This window comes from Acinonyx jubatus, chromosome A1 (genome assembly GCF_027475565.1).
Source record: "Acinonyx jubatus isolate Ajub_Pintada_27869175 chromosome A1, VMU_Ajub_asm_v1.0, whole genome shotgun sequence".
In the NCBI taxonomy this organism is placed as follows: domain Eukaryota; kingdom Metazoa; phylum Chordata; class Mammalia; order Carnivora; family Felidae; genus Acinonyx; species Acinonyx jubatus.
In genome coordinates this window covers 14,911,384-14,930,027 of record NC_069380.1, presented here as the reverse complement: position 1 = coordinate 14,930,027, position 18,644 = coordinate 14,911,384, and the positions used below count along the sequence as shown (strand labels likewise).

General features: G+C 36.1%; 1 protein-coding gene across 1 annotated transcript in view; it reads left to right on the top strand.

Annotated features, from left to right (window-relative positions):
- Positions 1 to 16,725, top strand: part of CCDC169 (coiled-coil domain containing 169) — a 44,286-nt gene extending 27,561 nt beyond the window's left edge. The window contains 4 exon segments of the mRNA XM_015070976.3: positions 237 to 335; positions 555 to 608; positions 5,361 to 5,437; positions 15,904 to 16,725. Coding sequence (XP_014926462.3) covers positions 237 to 335; positions 555 to 608; positions 5,361 to 5,437; positions 15,904 to 16,003 — 330 coding nt within the window. The 3' untranslated portion in view covers positions 16,004 to 16,725.
- Positions 16,726 to 18,644: the final 1,919 nt, after the last annotated feature.

Genomic DNA, 18,644 nt, shown 5'->3' with positions numbered 1-18,644 from the left:
GTCTCCATGGCTGTTGTAAGGATTAACTGAAATAATCTGTGGAAAGCACTTAGCACAAGTACTGACTTGGCATATTGTTAGGATTCAAAAATATTGTAGTTATTACTATTACTTAAAAGGTATATACTATAGAATTTGAAATCACAGAACGTTATGGGGTAGAAGGCATTTGTCACTGAAATGTATTATTATTTAGAACATGAGTAAATGTAAAGATTTACTATTTATACTTTCAGGAATCCTTAAATATATTACTTAAACAGCTAGAAAAAGAGAAAAGGAGGCTTAAAAATCAAGTGAAAGACTATGCACTGAGACTGGAACAAGAATCAAAGGTTTGTTTTTATTATATGGTAGAAATTTCTTTGTAACTGCCATGATTTTTAGTATGTTATCTACAAACCTACTATATTATTATCACAAAATACTTACAAAACTATTTCCTACACTATTTAAAAAAAACATAGAGACATAAACTTGACTTAGTAATAGTCTTGCTAGTATTGCAAATCTTCTCTGATGTTGGGTTCTTTATTTTTGTATGTTTCTTGTAGGCTTACCACAAGACCAACAATGAGTGCCATACCTATCTAGCTGAAATGTCTCAGGTAACTTTTGTTTTCTTACTTCCAAATTTTAAGAGTTTCCTCTCACTATAAATTACATTTTTCACTTTTCTAGGTTTTTGATTGGTTTGATTTGATAAACATGTTGGGATTATAGGAGAAAATGTACCAAGTTTCTAAATATATAAAGTGAAAAAGCAAATTTATAGCTTTTATAAAAAGGCATAAAAGGAGATAAAAGTTTCCCAAATTAAGGGAATTTTTTCATATTTGCTTCTTTCGTTATCTTTTAAGTTTGATCTGTAATTTCTAAAACTCCACCAAATAAGCAGTTATCCCTGTGCTATAAAGAAATTCATGGTATTTTATGTCATAATTATGCACAGTGAGATCTAAGATAGATATAACACTGCTATCACTAGAAAGGGCTAGCAACTTAGTACAGAACTGGAAAGTATGCAACTACAAATGACAGGACAGGAAAGTGATCAGTAAATTAAAAATGATGTTGCATATATTTTCCATAGTTTTTCATTTGCCTTTCAGTTTTATTTATGATGTTAGTATTATAGTTTTTGTTTTGATGTTGTCAGAGCTATTTTGTATTTATGGCTTCACATGTCATAGTTTAAAAGACTGTTTTCATCTCAATGTTTCATAACATTTATCACATCTTTTTTTTAGTGGTTGGTTACCTATTTAACATTTAAATATTTAAACCTTAGCAACTTTATTCTGATGGATGTTTTAAGATCACGATATGAGTTAGTTTTCAATGTGCATTATCTAAATGGAAGCATCCAAAGAGCAGTTGGACATATGAATCTCAGGGAAGAAAAGATAAAAATTGGAGATATAAACATGGAAATTATTGGCATATAGATAGTAAATGAAGCCAAGTGAATGAATGAAATGTATCAGGGAGAATACACACAGGGTGAAAAGAAAAGAGAGTCTAGAATATAGCTCTGCAGAGTTTCAACAGTGATAGTCAAGGGACAAAGAGCCAAAAAGAGGATTGGAGTCTTCAGGAGATAACTAGGTGAGGTAAGGAAGTAGAGGACCTTGAGGTCTAGGTTTGCCATAAAGATAGTCTGCTAGTCACTAATCTGGTGTTTCCAGAGGATCAATGAAAGGATTGAGAGGATGGAATTAAGACTGGGGATTGGAGTGGCACTGGGGATTGGGTAGCTCAGTCAGTTAAGCGTCTAACTTCGGCTCAGGTCATGATTTGTGAGTTCGAGCCCCGCATAGGGCTCTGTGCTGACAGCTCAGAGCCTGGAGCCTGTTTCAGATTCTGTGTCTCCCTCTCTCTCTGCCCCTCCCCCACTCACGCCCTGTCTCCCTCTGTCTCTCAGAAATAAATAAATGTAAAAAAACATTAAAAAAAAAAGACTAGGGATTGGAGCTGAGAAGGGGATGTATAGAACAATTTGGGAATGAAAGTCAGGGCAGTAGTGGGTAAACGGAGGCTTAGATTTCTAGTACTAAGATTAAATTAGGAAATTGAGACAAAATAGGATCACTCCTTGTAGCCTCCTACCCATAAAACAGTCAGTTTATACTTGATGGTACTGGATACTTAGTTGGCAGCATTACTTACTCCTGCCTTTCATCAGACCATGAGTCCCCCTAGAATATGCTGCTTTTCATACATGTCAACTCCGCTTCCCTGAAGTTCTAGCGTAAACGCTACCTGCTTTATGAGATTGTGATTTGATGAAAGAACCACAGATTTTGGAGTCATTGTAAATTTGGATTTAAAACCCAGCTTTGTACTTGATTGTCATTTGAGCTTTGGGGCCGTAATTTCTTTCCTTCTTGGTAGAAGGGGAAATAATAGTAGTGTCTTGCAGGGGATTTGTGAGTGTTTAGAGATGTAATATATGTAAAGTGCTGAGTAAAATGCCTGGCCCATAATACATTCTGAATTCTAATAAGTGGTGAGTATTATTTTCCTGTTTTTCTTTCCTGATCTCCCGAGCCTCCCTCTCTGTGACAGGGGCATTAGATTTTCTTCCTGCCTCAGCTTCCTCCTTTACCTTTGTTTATCTGAAAAATTCATTTAGGTGGAATAGGTTCTACTCTGATTATGCAGGATCACTGAACATACAATCAAAGCCTATTTTAACAGCTTCCCAGGAAGCTGTTAATCCTGTTCTCCAGTATAAATGTTAATAAGGATTTTCACTCTAGAGTGAATTGTTAATCTTTACAGTCAAAGATGGTTCTGACCATGTGGATACTCCAGTGACTGGAAAGGTCAGTGGATGATCTGCAGTTCTTTCCATGCTGAATACATAAATAATTATTCTTAGGTGGATAACTAGAGCTATTGGCTGAGTCTGTTGTGTATACTTCTGCTGTCTTCACTGTTTTGAATGAAACGGAGTTTCCATATCTCACGATTTTTCCAATTTACATACTATGTGTATAGTTGATTTTTAAGAATATATAAGTACATTCATTACTTAAAAGCCAGGCAGAAAGACTGACTAGAGCTGCTTGTAACACATAATAAACTTAAGTTCTATTCCCATAAACATAGAATTTTAGCAGTGGATCGATCTGAGACATTGTTGAATATAATACTTTGGTTTAAAGATATGGAACCTGAGGCCATTCTGTTTCATTGTCAAGCAATTGTAATTATTAGAATTGTTAAAGCATCATGTGATGCTCCTTATTCTCCTTCCTTAAAATCTATTGGTTTTAGTTGCATCCTCTGAAGAATATAGAATAATTCTATACTTCTCCTGTGTAACAGCTTCTCAAATATTTGAAAACAACCCTTAAGTGTTTCCATAGTTTTTTCCCCTACGCTAAAATATCAAATTACAACAAAAGTTACACGAGCAATTCCCTCTGACATGGGTTCTAACCTATCCAACTGTTCTGTTGTCTTTTCAAACAACTCTATTTTGTTATTGTTCAATTGAAAATAGAGTTCCTTAGATTTAAATCTAGACTTGAAATATAATCTCAATAGCATAGCTGTTAAAATCTTGCCATTTTTTTCCTCCTCTGCTGCCTGAGAAATCCTTGCAAAATGCAGATACGATGTTGTTCCCCATTTAAAACCTTCAGTGACTCTGCATTGTCCAGAGGATCTCAGCAAAGCTTGTTAGAGTGGTCTACAAGGTCCTTTCCAACACACAGTGCCTGCCTTTCCATCCATGTTCCTGCTCACATCCTGTACTGCAGCCAGACCAGCCATATATGTGGTCCCTACATCTGTCATGTTGCCTTATAGTTGTAGGCCCTTGCTGCTCCTTCTGCCTGGAATGTCCTTTCCAGTTCTTGACTGGCTACTCGTCCAGGCCCCCTATAGCCCAAATGAGCATCTGCTTTATGCTTACAAAGCACCTGTGCAAACCTCTGTCGAGGCAGCGAATTGTACAATCTATTCATTGTGCTGTTTTCTCCAATAGATTGTAAGAACCATGATTTATCTTTGTGCCCTAGTGCTAAATTTGAGGTTGCCCATAGTGGATACTCAATAATATCTGCTGAGTGAATAAATGAATGAATTCCATCTTCTGGTCCAATATGCCCAAAATTGCCCCTCTTAGCAAATGGTCTCACATCTTCATAAAAATGCTCTTGTCTTCTACCAAAATAAAACAAAAACAAACTTTTATTTTACCCTACCTTAATAAAACTACTACTAGGGGCACCTGGGTGACTCAGGCAGTGAAGCCTCCGACTTTGGCTCAGCTCATGTTCTCATGATTCGTAAGTTTGAGCCCTGCATTGGACTCTGTGTTGACAACTCAGAGCCCAGAGCCTGCTTTGGATTCTGTGTCTCCCTCTCTCTCTCTCTGCCCCTCCCCCACTCAAGCGTGCTGTCTCTCTCTCTCTTTCTCTTTCTCTCTCTCTCAAAAATAAATAAATGTTAAAAAACAAACAAAAACCCCCCTACTACTTAGCTTTCCTTTTCTCAGTTAAACTTTGTGCAAAGGTGGATATACTCACTGTTTTGCTTTTACTCCTCAACCTCTTTCAACTCTCTCTGACTCCCACCACTGGCTGTGCCACAGTTTACTTTTTAATTGCCAAACACGACTCCTTTTCAATCCTCCTGGTAGTAAACATCTCTGAGGCATTTCATATTGCTAACCACACTCACTTTTTTGAATATCCCTCGTCTCTTGACTTTAATGACGGTATTTTGTCCTGGGTTTTCCTGTTGTGTAAATGATGGCCTTTGGCAATTCTCCTATCCCTTAAAAGGTGCTTGCTTTCTCTAGTTTATACGATCAGCTCTCTTCTCTGTGTGTTCTTACTGAATGACCTCATTTACTCATGTCTTGAATTGCTATCTATCTCTAAGGTCATCAGCCTTGATTGTTCCACCACCTACAAAGAAGTCTCCACTCTTGTGCCGTGGAAGGATCTCAAAACAGACAAAAATAAAAATACGATCTTGTCTTTCCATTTCAGGACGCATACAGCTTCTATGGTCATATCTTCCTTAATGACAGAGTGCATGTATTATTTATATTCAGTGTCTATTACAAAAACTTTTAATGATCTTTATACCCATAGATGATATGATTTAAACAATTTCCTCTGTATTTGTTATAAAAACCACATGGAATGTGGGGTTGAGGTAGAGGGGTCTCCATAATATTTAGAAACCTTATAATCCTGGAGAAGGCCAGAATTTAGTTTCTCTTATGCATGCCACCTAAGGGCCTGGTTATAAAAGAGTTAATTGAGAATGGACTATTTCTCTTAGCTCAAAATCAGTCATGAAATAAGAGGACAAATGCTCAAATGTTTGTATTTCAGGTCTCTGACTCATACCATGTTTCTAAAAGGCAACAGATGGATCAACTGCCTAGAATGAAAGAGAATTCAGTGAAAATGTAAGTCTAACTGTATCCTTCCTTTCTAATTAAGTATATTTGCCTGTGGATGGTACTGACAAAACAGGTGTCCATTATATTTGGAAGTTGAACTTCTAGATTTTATAGCAACAATATAAAATAACAAACAGATGGTAGAAGAACTTAAAGAAGTTTGTGCTCTCTATTCACTATTTATATACATTTTTGTAGATCCCAAGAATATGTTTTGTCCTCCAACATGGTAAGTTCTTGTTTCCTAAGCTAGAACAATGCCATACCCAAGAAAAGCCTAAATCGACACCATTAACAACAATATAAATACAATTAAATTATCAGCCTTAACTTTTTTACTGACCAGAGATGGATACTGAAATTAGTGTAGATGACAGTGCAGTTTAAACTGTGTTTTCCTATGTAAACAAAGACAATTTAGGATGAATAAAGAACAGAGGAATGTTTTATGCGTTTAGGAAGTTATGTCCACACATGATTTTTCCTGTTCTCTACTAAATCCAGAAGAATTAGTCAGGCAATTCTACCTTATTCTATTTAGGAGAATATACTTATATATAAGTTAATGATATAAAAAAGTAAACCAAGATGTAAATTAGTATAAATCAGAATTCTTTTCAAATACAGGCACTCAAGGTATATGCAATATCTTAGCAATTTTTTTTTCGTAGAGATTCAAGGGATACATTTTGTCCAATATTTGGTTAGATGGGTAAAAGTGTATTCTTCCTTCAGTAGTCATATTTTAGTTTAGTTTAGTTTAGTTTAGTTTATTCTGATAGAGACAGAGCAGCACAAATGGGGGAAGGAGCAGAGAGAGAGGGAGAGAGAGAGAGAGAGAGAGAGAGAATACCAAGTAGGCTCCCTGCTGCCAGCTGTAGAGACCAGTGTGGTGCTCAGACCCATGAATTGTGACATCATGACCTGAATCAAAACCAACAGTTGAACACTTAGCCAACTCAGCCATCCATGCACCCCATGGTCATAAATATTTTAAATTATAAATCATTATCCTGTATATTTTTATCAGTAGAAATATAATAGAGTTAAAACATTAAATTCTGGGAAAGAACTTCCCTCTGGAAACTATTATGCCTCTGTGCTAGGGGGCCCCAAGACCACTCCCCTGTTCAGTGATTTGCTAGAACAACTCACAGGACTCAGCATGTATTTGTGCACACAGCTAGGATGGATTTCAGCCAAAGGATACGAAGAAAAATCATCAAAGGAAAAAGGTGTATGGGATGAAGTTTGGAGGCAACTAGGTACAAGTTTCTAAAAGTCCTCCAGTGGAGTCACATAGAACACACTTAATTCCTCCAGCAGTAGGTTTATACCATGTGCAACAATGCATGAAGTTTTATCTTCCAGGGAAACTCATCAGATACAGTGCCTGGGGCGGCGGTGGGGGGGCGCCCACTGGTCACATATGTGCCCTGTGCTCAACACATACCAAATTCCAGACTTCCAGAAGGAAAACAGATGTTCACATAAACCATATTGTTTGTACAGCTTAAGTACAGTGAGCCGTTCTTTTTCATTTAAGGAAAGTTATATCCGTGTATGGAACTTTTTACCACTAAGTTCCCAGACACCAACCAAGGGCCAACCTTGCAAACAGGCCTTTGTAAGGAAAGCAGTTTCAGGCCTGGTACAGTCACCCTGCGTATTTCTTTTTTTATTTTTACATATGTCTTCCATTTCAAATTTCTTTTAGAAAGATATTACCTCTTTTATTCAAATCTACTTAAATAATGAAGGGAGAAATATTTTGCAAATACAGATAAAACTTACTCTAATCATCACACATATACATATATAACACTAGACTATACTCTGTTAGAGCAGTTTGATTTTCCACTGAATACTGTTGTAGATTGGATCTCTCAGGGAGACTCTGAAATCAGCATGCAAGAAGTTTACTAGTGAGCCTTCTTAAAATGAGTTCCTCGAGGGCAAGGGAAGGAAATAGGTTTAGGCAGAGAGAATAGGAGTGCAGTGCAGCTGCAGTCCCTTGTATCAAGCTGACTCATCAGTGGACGAAGCGTGGGCTTTCTTCCTTTCTAATGGGGTGACCTACCCTGAGAATCTGAGTCCTGTTTGCCATGTGTAAGTGGTACTCATCCACTTACTGTCAAATTGAGCAAGGCAGTATTAAAGGAGCCTTGAGCAAATGACCTAGATACCAAACTCCTTCCTCCTGGCCCCCTGCTGTATCACCCTGGCAGTCAGTGTCTGCTGGGCCTCCATGACATCGGTCTGAATTGAGCTAGAGGTGCTGGTGCATCAGAGGTGGATGACGTGGTCTGAAATACCTGCTCAGTAAGCTTGTTTGGGGCCTCTGGCACCGCACTGCTTGAGCTCAGATGTATCACTTCCATCTTTGATAGAACCTAATATTGAATATAGTGCCTGGCATGAATAGGTGTTTACTAATTTTTTTAATGAATGCATGAGTGAATAAATGATTACACAAATAGACAAACAACTCTTCATTTTCTAGAAGTATTAATAACGCAAATAACTCAAATAATAGAAACATTTCTATATACCTATAACCTTCCAAATTAGGTATATATAATTGGCACTACTTTAAAATATTATTGGGGCGCCTGGGTGGTTCAGTTGTTTAAGCCTCCAACGCTTGATCTCCATTCAGGTCATGATCTCAGGGTTCCTGAGATTGAGCTCCGCATCAGGCCCCGCTCAGATAGCATAGAGCCTGCTTGGGATTCTCTCCCTCTCTCCCTCTCTCCCTCTCTGCCCCTCCCCCACTCATGCGTACTCTTGCCCTCTTGCTCATTTATTATTAAAATAAATAAATAAACTTAAAAAAATTGTACTTAATTACTGCCTTAACTCTGGAATTTAGTATACTTTTTGATTTTAGTCTTAAAATCAAGTTTTAGAAAAATAAAGAAAACCAAGTTTTAATGTTAAGCACCCCACAGAAGAGGATATCCAAATGCCAATGGACATGTGAAAATGTACTCAACACCATTACTTATTCAGCCAAATGTAAATTAAAATCATGAGATGACCAGGGGTGCCTGGTAGCTCAGTCAGTTGAGCTACCGACTCTTGATTTCGGCTCAGGTCATTATCCCAGTGTCGTGGGATCAAGTCCCACATTGGGTTCTGTGCTGGGTGTGCAGACTTCTTGGGTTTCTTCTTCCCCCTCTCCCTCTGCCCTTCTCCCTAGCTTGCTCTTGCTTTCTCTCTCTCTCAAAAAAAAATTTTTGAGAGGCCACCACAAATTTTAAGGTTGATAATTCCAAGTGTTGTCAAAGGTATGGAGGATGTGTAAATTTATGCAACCACTTTGGAATAGTGTTTAGTATTACTTTCTACATTTAGATGATTATGTAACTACTCTATGACCCAACAATTGCATTCTTAGTTACATACCTAACCAAATGGTACATACATTTACACCAAAAAAACCTGTCCAAGAATGTTTCATAGAAGCTTTATTCATAACAGCCATAAGCTGAAAACAACTCAAATATCTATCAGTAGCAGAATGGGGACGCCTAGGTGGCTCAATTAGTTAAGCATCAGACTTCTGATTTTAGCTCATGTCATGATCTCATGTTTTGTGAGATTGAGCCCTGCATTGGGCTCTGTGCTGACAGCGCAGAACCTGCTTGGGATTCTCTCTCTCCCTCCCCTTCTACCTCTCTGTAGTTTATGCACACACCCTCTCTCCCTCAAAATAAATAAACATTTTTTAAAAATAGTAGAATCGATAAAATTTTTTAAGAGATACGAATTTATACATCTATGTTACTCATATAAAAACAAATATTCATATATTTATTAATAATAACATGAATATATTATATATATGAATAATAACAACAATAAAAACAAACTACAGCTCACACAACATCATGGATAATCATCACAGTGTTGGGGAAAAGAGGCCAGAAATAAAAGAACACGTATGATTCTATTCATATCATGTTCAAAGACAGGCAAAATTAAACTGTGGTGTCAGAAGACAGGATAGTGTTTACTCATGGAAAGGAGAAGGGGGATGATAATTGGGAGGAGCACAAGGTATTCCGATGTGATGGCAGCGTTCTGTTTGTTGACCTGGGTAGTGGTTACGTGAGTATTCACTTTATTATAATTCATAGCGCTTACAACAATGTTTTATGCACTCTGTATATGTATTATACTTAAAGCAGTATTTTAAAAATCAAGTTTTAGTGGCTTTTAATGTTTGCTTTGGTTGATATTCCTACATATGCTAATATTAAATATCGACTTAGGGAGTTTTCCTAATGTTCAGAATAAATCAGAGCATTAGGAAATACCCATTTCACTGTGATATGCTGTTTTTTAAAAAATATTTATTTATTTTGAGAGGAAGAAAGGGAGAGAGAGAGCATGCACGTGGGGGAGGGGCAGAGAGGAGGAGAGAGAATTCCCAGTAGGCTCTGTGCTTACAGCATATGGTGCTTACAGCCCCATGTGGGGCTGGATCCCACAAACTGGGAGATCATGACCTGAGCTGAAATCAAGAGCCAGATGCTTAACTGACTGAGCCACCGAGGTGTCCCTGTGATATACTATATATATTTTTTAAGTCTATCGAAGAGGGATAAGTGAATATTAGCCACCACATATACTCCTACTTTGTGGAACCATGCCCAGAAATGAACAAGATATCTATACTGCTATTGAAAGATGTATTCCAGAGATCCTTGTATAGACTGATTTGAAAAAAAGATACAGGGCACCTGGCTGGTTCAGTCAGTGGAGCATGAGACTCCTGATCTTGGGTATTTAAGTTCAAGCCCCACATCAGGTGTAGAGATTACTTAAAAATAAAATATTAAAAAAAGAAAAAAAAGGATAAATAAGAGATATTATCTTTAAGATAAATAGAAATCATCTCTTTAGGATGAAGTTTGGAAGTTGCTGAAAACTTCTAGACAAGTTAATAGGTAACCTTATTATTATGACTCATGGCATGTATTAACTATAAAAAATCATTTTCCTGCAAGCAAGGAGTTCAAAAGCTGGTAACACAAGCAGTGTTTCCTAAAAGTAAACAACTATAAAATTAATTTTTCTTTAGTGTGAACAGCCTCATTTTTTTTTTTTCTGTTTAGAAGTGTTCTAGAGTGATGACAAGCTCTAGAGGAAGAAAATAACAAAGCAATCCTTTAGTGCCCTGGAATCACAGGACCTGAGGGAAAATGATTATAGGACTCACTAAGAGACAGATTATTCAGGGAACCTCCTTTTGATAAGAAAAGCAGCTAGAATAGAGAAAACACAACCAAAATATCCAACATTAAGGGAATGAATAATTTAATAAACTATGAGGATATTATGAAGTTACAAAATATTACATTCTAGGAAATTATATAACTGACATAGGAAAACATTTATTTATAGTAGTAAGTAAAAATTATAATAAAAAATAGTAAGGTGGGATTATAAATGACTTATACCTTCTGGCATTTTCTATAAGAATATGTGTACTTTTACACAACCTAAAGTACCCAGCTTATAATGGGTATTCAAGATATAGAGCTAGTTTTATAAAGTTCCATTGGTTCTACTAAGAAAAGAACAATAAAGATTTTAAATAAGCACAGAAAAAAACTAAACCTTGATAACTTCACTTGGAACTAGACGTGTGTAGGAAGTCAAGGTAATTATTAACTGGGTACTTGTGTCTAATTGCTTTTCATGTTTCCACTTGTTTCTGTAGGGTAGAATTGGGGCAGCCATTTTAAAGAAAAGAATATGTATTCTTTTAAATCATTTTTAACTCTATTATATTAATGGAGAAAAATCAAGGGGCACCTGGCTGGCTCAGTCGGTAGAGCATGCAACTCTTGATCTCAGGGTTATGAGTTTGAGCCCCATGTTAAGTGTAGAGATTATTTAAAAAATTAAAAAAATTTTAAACTTAAATAAAATAAAGGAAAAAAGGCAAGAGAAAATTCATCTACTAGAATGACTATGGAATCCCTCAAGTCAAAATAACAGTGTAAGTATTTGTGTAGATAATGCAGTATGGTATTTTAAAAAATAGTGAAAAGTAAGGTGGTAACTGAAAAATTTGACTGGGTTTGGAACAGATAGATGAATCAGTTTTGCCTCCGCCACTTAGATTTAATGTGGCTTTATGTAAAGTAACCTCCCTCATACTCTGTTTATTCACCTGTTATATGGGCATGATGAAATCCAGATTGAATGGTTAATATGAAAATTAGAGATTATTGAAAAATCCCTAGTTCCATAATACCAGCTGTTATTATTATTCTACAATGTATAGTATTTTTTGAATATAAAGAATTAGCAAAGTAACAAAGAATTTGTTTGTGGGAAGAGAATAAAACATATGACAATAATTTGAAACTGCAAATGACAAAGCATAATCTTGCAAGGGTCTAAGCTACTATGATGTATATAAAAGCCACAATACACAGGAATGGAAAGTGGTTTCCAAATTTTATTTACCATGACTGTTAGCATATTGTGACCCACTATACCCACATATATATTTATATATAACTGAAAAAACATTATGAAACAGTACATAGTCTTATTATATGTGATGCACCTTGGTATTTTCTATTTTGTTTTATTTTTTTATATTGCTGTTATAATTCACTAAATAAATCCACTATTTTTGGGGGGTCCAGCGTGGAGCCCAATGTGGAGCTTGAATTCACAGCCCTGAGATCAAGACCTGAGCTGAGATCAAGAGTCAGATGCTTAACCAACTGACCCCCTTGCGCCCCTCAGTCCCCTTTGACCTACATCAATTGCAGTTTGAAAAACACTGTTCTAAAAGATATCTAGGAAATTAAACATATTTTTAGAGTTAAGTATCTCAGCTTGATGATTAGTGTCATCATGTCAGTTGGATCCTATAGAGATCATTGATATTAAGGAAGCTATTTGAAATATTCTCAGCACACTATAAAAGCATTAAGTATAGTAAACAATGTAGAATGTATAATGAGCTATGAATTGAATATGATATAACTGAATGCTTGTGGTTAATTCCATATTACACCAGAAGATGAAATTATTCTAAAACATTGCTATTTAATTAAGGAAACATTTTAGCATAGGAAATGGTTTATTCCCAAAGTACATTCAAAAAATATTTATATTGAGATATAATTTACATACTATGAAACTCATTGCTTGTTGGAATATTCACAAAGTTGCAAAATCATCAGCACTAGAACATTTTCATCTCCCCCCAAAACCCTTTTACCCATTAGCATTCACTTTCTATTCCTCTCTCCCCCAGCCCCTGCCAATCACTAATCTACTTTCTGCCACTATAGATCTGTTTATTCTTGTTATTTCATATAAATGGAAGCAAACAATATGCAGCCTGGTGTGCCTTTGTCATTTAGCATGATTTTTCAAGGTTCATCTGTGTAGGAGCATATATCAGTATTTTATTCTTTTTTGTGTCTGAATAATATTTCAGTGTTTGGATCTATCACATTTTGTTTATCCATTAATCAATTGATGGACGTTTGGGTTGTTTATATCTTTTGACTATTTTGAATAATGGTGCTATGAACATTCCTGCTGCATATAAGTTTTTAATTCTGTTGGGTAGATGCCCTGAAATGGAATTGTTGGGTCAATTGATAACTGTTTATCTTTTTGGGGAACTGCCCAACTATTTTCCAGAGTGGCTGCACCATTTTATATTCCCACTAGTAATGTATGAGTGTTCCAGTTTCTTCACATCTTTATCAACATTTGTTATTGTCCTTTTTTTTCCCTCTCTTAGTAGATGTGAAGTAGTATCTCATTGTAGTTTTGATTTGTACTTCCTAAGGACTATTGATGTTGAGCATCTTTTTGTGTACTTGCTTGCCATTCATATATCTTCTTTGTAGAAAGGTTTATTCAAGTCTTTTGCCCATTTTTAAATTGACTTGTTGTCTTGTTGTTGTGTTATGAGTCCTTTATGTATTCTGGTTACCAGACCTTATCTGATACATGATATGCAAATATGTTCTCCCATTTTTTGTCACTTTTTTTTTCTTTCTTAATGATGTCTTTTGAAGCATAAAAGTTTTGATTTGGATAAAGTACAATTGATCTGCCTTCCTAGGATTTGTTTTTCTTGGTTACTTGTGCTTTAGGTATCGTATCTAAGCCTAATTCAACAACACAAAGATTTATAGATATGTTTTCTTCTAGGTTTAATACTTTTAGTTCCATTTTTGAGTCTTTTTTGAGTTAATTTTTGTATATGATGTGAGACTGGGGTCCAGTTTCATTCAGTCTTTTGCATGTGTCTATCCAGTTGTCCTAGCGCCATTTGTTACAAAGAATATTCCTCCCCAGTTGATTGTCTTTGTACCCTTTTAAAAAATCAATCATATTGAGGCACCTGGGTGGCTCAGTCGGTTGAGCATCCAACTTTGGCTCAGGTCATGATCTCGTGGTCTATGGGTTTGAGCCCCATGTTGGGCTCTGTGCTGACAGCTAAGAGCCTAGAGCCTGCTTGGGATTCTGTGTCTCCCTCTCTCTCTGCCCCTTCCCCATTCATGTTCTGTCTCTCTCTGTCAAAAATAAATAAACATCTAAAAAATTTTAAAAACATAAAAAACCAACCATATGGAAAAAAGGGGGCACTTGGGTGTCTCAGTTGGTTAAGCACCCAACTCTTGATCTCAGCTCAGGTCTTGATCTCAGCGTCATGAGTTCAAGCCCTGCATTTGGCTCCACATGGGGCATGAAGTCTACTTAAAAGGAAAAATAAAAAATAAAAAATAAATTAAGCATAAACATAAGAGTTTATTTCTAGGCTCTCAGTTCTTCTATTCCATTGGTCTATAAGTCTATCCTAATGCTAGTGCCATGCTGTCTTGATGACTAACTTTTCAGTAATTTTGGAATAAGTTAGTGTGAGTAGTACTCCAACTTTATTCTTCTTTTTCAAGATTGTTTTGGTTGTTTGGAGTCCATTTAATTTCCATATGAATTTTAGGATCAGTTTTTCAGTTTTTCAGTTTTTTCACAGGGATACCAGAGAGCTGGGGGAAAAGGCTAAGGCGAGTTAAAATGCTACAAAGTTGTGTTCTTGCTGAATTTCAGTTGTGTGTGTGTGTGTGTGTGTGTGTGTGTGTGTGTGGTGTGTTTAATAAATTCTCCAGAATTGCTACAAATCCTTGGTTAATTTCCAGAGCTCTTAAAAAGTTGCTTCTGACCATTTTTGCCAATTTTTTCATTGATTTTATGGAGAAAAGAATTTTCTAAAATCCTTATTCTATCATTTTCCCCAGCATCACTCCCTGAGTAAAAGATTTTTGAAAAGCATCTTGGAGGGAATTGAAGCTGACTCTACTCCCAAATAAGAGCGTGGGAAAGTTGGCTTTATAAAGATATGTAAGTCAATAAAGGAAAGATAGTCCCATGGAAATTCAAGAAAAGGACTTCTAATATAACTGGGCCCAAGATATTAAAGCTAGAATTCAAGGTAGCTTTAAAAAAATGAGCAGAACTTCATAGATCTTCACGTTAGTGGTCTGCCATACTAAATAGTAATTAAAGGCACAGACTTTGAACTCGGCTATCTGGATTCAAATTCCAGATCCACTTACTAACTATATAACCTCATTTTTCTCATTTATCTAACAGGGGTAATAATAGTACCTACATCATAGGCATTTTCATTGAGGTTGATAAGAATCAATCTTTGAATCTATGAATCAATTCATAGACTAGAATAGATTTTAGAATAGTCCCTGGCAGGGGTGCCTGGGTGGCTCAGTCAGTTAAGCATCCAACTTCGGCTCAGGTCGTGATCTCGCGGTTCATGAGTTCAAGCCCCACATCGGACTCTGTGCCAACCGCTCAGAGCCTGGAGCCTGCTTTGGATTCTGTGTCTCCCTCTCTCTCTGCTCCTCCCCTTCTCATGCTCTGTCTCCCTCTCTCTCAAAAAATAAACATAAAAAAAAAGAATAGTCCCTGGCATAAATTGTGTGCTGTAAAAATGTTGCTGTTATTATTTTTATGTAATCAACTAGTTCAGTCTCTATTTCACTTTTCTTTTCATTACCACTGCCATCTTCACTCTCTGTATCTTTTTAATATCACAGACCTTGGTCTTAATTTCAATTTTATTATAATTTTTGGTAACATATCTTTGGCTTACTTATTTCCTTACTCTCCTTGCTCAACTTCATGGTCACTGTCTATATTTTCTTAGCTTTAATTCATATTTCCAGAGGTAATATCAGAATGGTCCATCTCATCCCTCTTTGAACAGAGCTTTCTACATTAGGCCACCTCATGGGCTCCTTCCTGGCCTTTGGATTATCTGCCCTTGAGATGGTTGCCTGTCTGTAATGAGATAATGTGGTATAACATATGGCTGTTTAGGATGGTACCATAAGCATATAATGTTTCTGTTGTACACAGTGGTGACTGAAAAATCATGATTAACACTTCTTTTATTTCAGGGTAAGATATAATCCAGTTAATCAGAAGACAATGAGTGCCAAGAGAGGACCAGGAAAAAAGATTACAAGATCAAACCATCTTCCAAAACTCGATCCATAACTCTAGAACTGGAATTCTATTTCTTCCTTTTTCTCATCCATAATATTCAACTTATGAAGTTAATGTTCAACACATTTTTCAGGGAATGAAATAGACAAGAAAGAGCTATCAAACTTCTCTTTAGCTCCTCTTACAAAAGTTTTTTTCCTTTGTCTGTATTAAAGTAATTTTCTTAAGTGATCTAATATAAGTGATCTAAAATACCTAATAGTGTTGCTTTTGATTTTAAAAATATCCTGAAAGTTGGCATTATTACACTTGCCTTTAATAATATATCCATGATCTGTGCTGGTAGTAATTGGTTTCTAGTTGGTTGTTAGCTAAAAATGTAAGCTCATCAAAACATTTAGTTCTTATAGGCTATATCATATTCAGATCTTTTAAACTTATGGTTTAGCAACAGATGTTGGTGAGGATATGGAGGAAAGGGAACCCTCTTACACTGGTAGTGGGAGTGCAAACTGGTGTAGCTGCTCTGGAAAACAGTGTGGAGGTTCCTCAAAAAATTAGAAACAGAATTACCCTATGACCCAGCAGTAGCACTCCTAGAAATTTATCCAAAGGATATAGGAGTGCTGATTTGTAGGGACACATGTACTCCAATGTTTATAGCAGCACTATCAACAATAGCCAAATTATGGGAAGACCCAAATGTCCATCAATTGATGAATGGATAAAGAAGATGTGGTGCATAGATACAGATACAGATATAGATATAGATATAGATATAGATATAGATACAGATACAGATACAGATATAGATATAGATATAGATATAGATATAGATATATAGATATAGATATAGATATTAGTGATGAAAAAGAATGAAATATTACCATTTGCAACAACGTGGGTGGAACTGGAGGGTATTATGCTAAGTGAAATAAGTCAGTCAGAGAAAGACACATATCATATGTTTTCACTCATATGTAGAATTTGAGAAACTTAACAGAAAACCATAGGGGAAGAGAAAGAAAAATGAGTTATAAACAGAGAGAGAGCCAAACCATAAGAGACTCTTAAATACAGAGAACAAACACTGATGGGGGTGGGGGTTGGGGGTTGGGGGGTGGGGAAAATGGTTGATAGGCATTGAGGAGGGCACTTGTTGGGATGAGCACTGTGTATTTTTTGTAAGTGATGAATCACGGGAATCTACTCCTGAAGCCAAGACTACACTGCATATACTGTATGTTAGCTGACAATAAATTATAAGAAAAATAAGTACTAAACTTATGGCTTAGGGCACCTGGGTGGCTTAGCTGGATGTCCAACTCTTGATTTCAACTCAGGTCATAATCCTAGAATGGTAGGATCAAGCCCTTGTTAGGCTCCATGCCAAGCGTGGAGCCTGCTTGGGATTCTCTCTTTCTCCCTCTGCCCCTCTCCCCTGCTTGTGCTGTCTCTCTCTCTCTCTCTAAAATAAAAACAAAACACAAAACATAAAAACTTATGGTTTAAACAAAGCTACAAATCAGATGGATTTTAAACTTTGATTTGAACTAATGTGGTGTTATGGACATAACCTTCCATCAGCCATCAGCTTGGTTATAATTCCCACCCTGCCATGAACTTAGATCTTGGGCAGTTTCCTTCATCCCATCTTTATTTCCCATATCAGTAAAATGATGGAGGCAAATGATATAACTTCTAAGGTTTGTACTTTGCTAGAAAACCAATACTTACTTAACTACAAGCTCCTACTACTTAGCACATAGTAATTTAAATCATTTTATGATGTTTCTTAATTCACAGTGATGGCCTAATTCTGTAGACCAAATATTGCAAGCATTCACAATCTTCAAGTCTAAAAGTGGAGATAGAGAGGATAGGATAAGGGTTTATTTAAGGCATTTATATAATTTATTGAAATTTTCTATTTATGTTTAGGTTGTTTTATAATTGTTACCTAGGTCTGGAACATACCTATGATTTATTTGCCCAACTTAATAAGTAAAATTATTAGACTTTATATTTCCAGAAATAACTCACAGTTAACTAAGTATATTTTCCAGCAAATGGTGTTCCCACCTTATATCTGGAACTAAAACCTAACTTCTATTTAGTATCAGTAATGAATACTAAATGCATTTCTATAATAAATTGTATAGATATTCACTTTCTTTAAGGAACAATGCATAAATTTCAGATAGACAAATAATTCTTTTATGTGACTTTAAAAAGTAATACAGAAAAACATTCAGTAACTTTCTATAAATTATTCCAAATGGAAACTGTTTGGAAATATTTCTCCCATTCCTTTTTTTTTTTTTTTTAAGGTTTATTCATTTTTCAGAGACAGAGACAGAGAATGAGCCAGGGAGGGGCAGAGAGAGAGGGAGACATAGAATCTGAAACAGGCTCCAGGCTGTCAGCTGTCTGCACAGAGCCTGACGCTGGGCCCGAACTCATGGACCACGAGATCATGACCTGAGCCAACGCTGGACACTTAACCGATTGAGCCACCCAGGCACCCCTATTTCTCCTATTCTTAAGCTAACAACAGATATCAGGTATAGTGACCCATATTGTTAAGCAAATATTAGATTTTTAAGTCTTATACAATCTTTCTTAGCATTAGCAGCAAATTGATGATTTAAATATTAATGATATTTATAATCAGAATTGTCACTGAAAAATA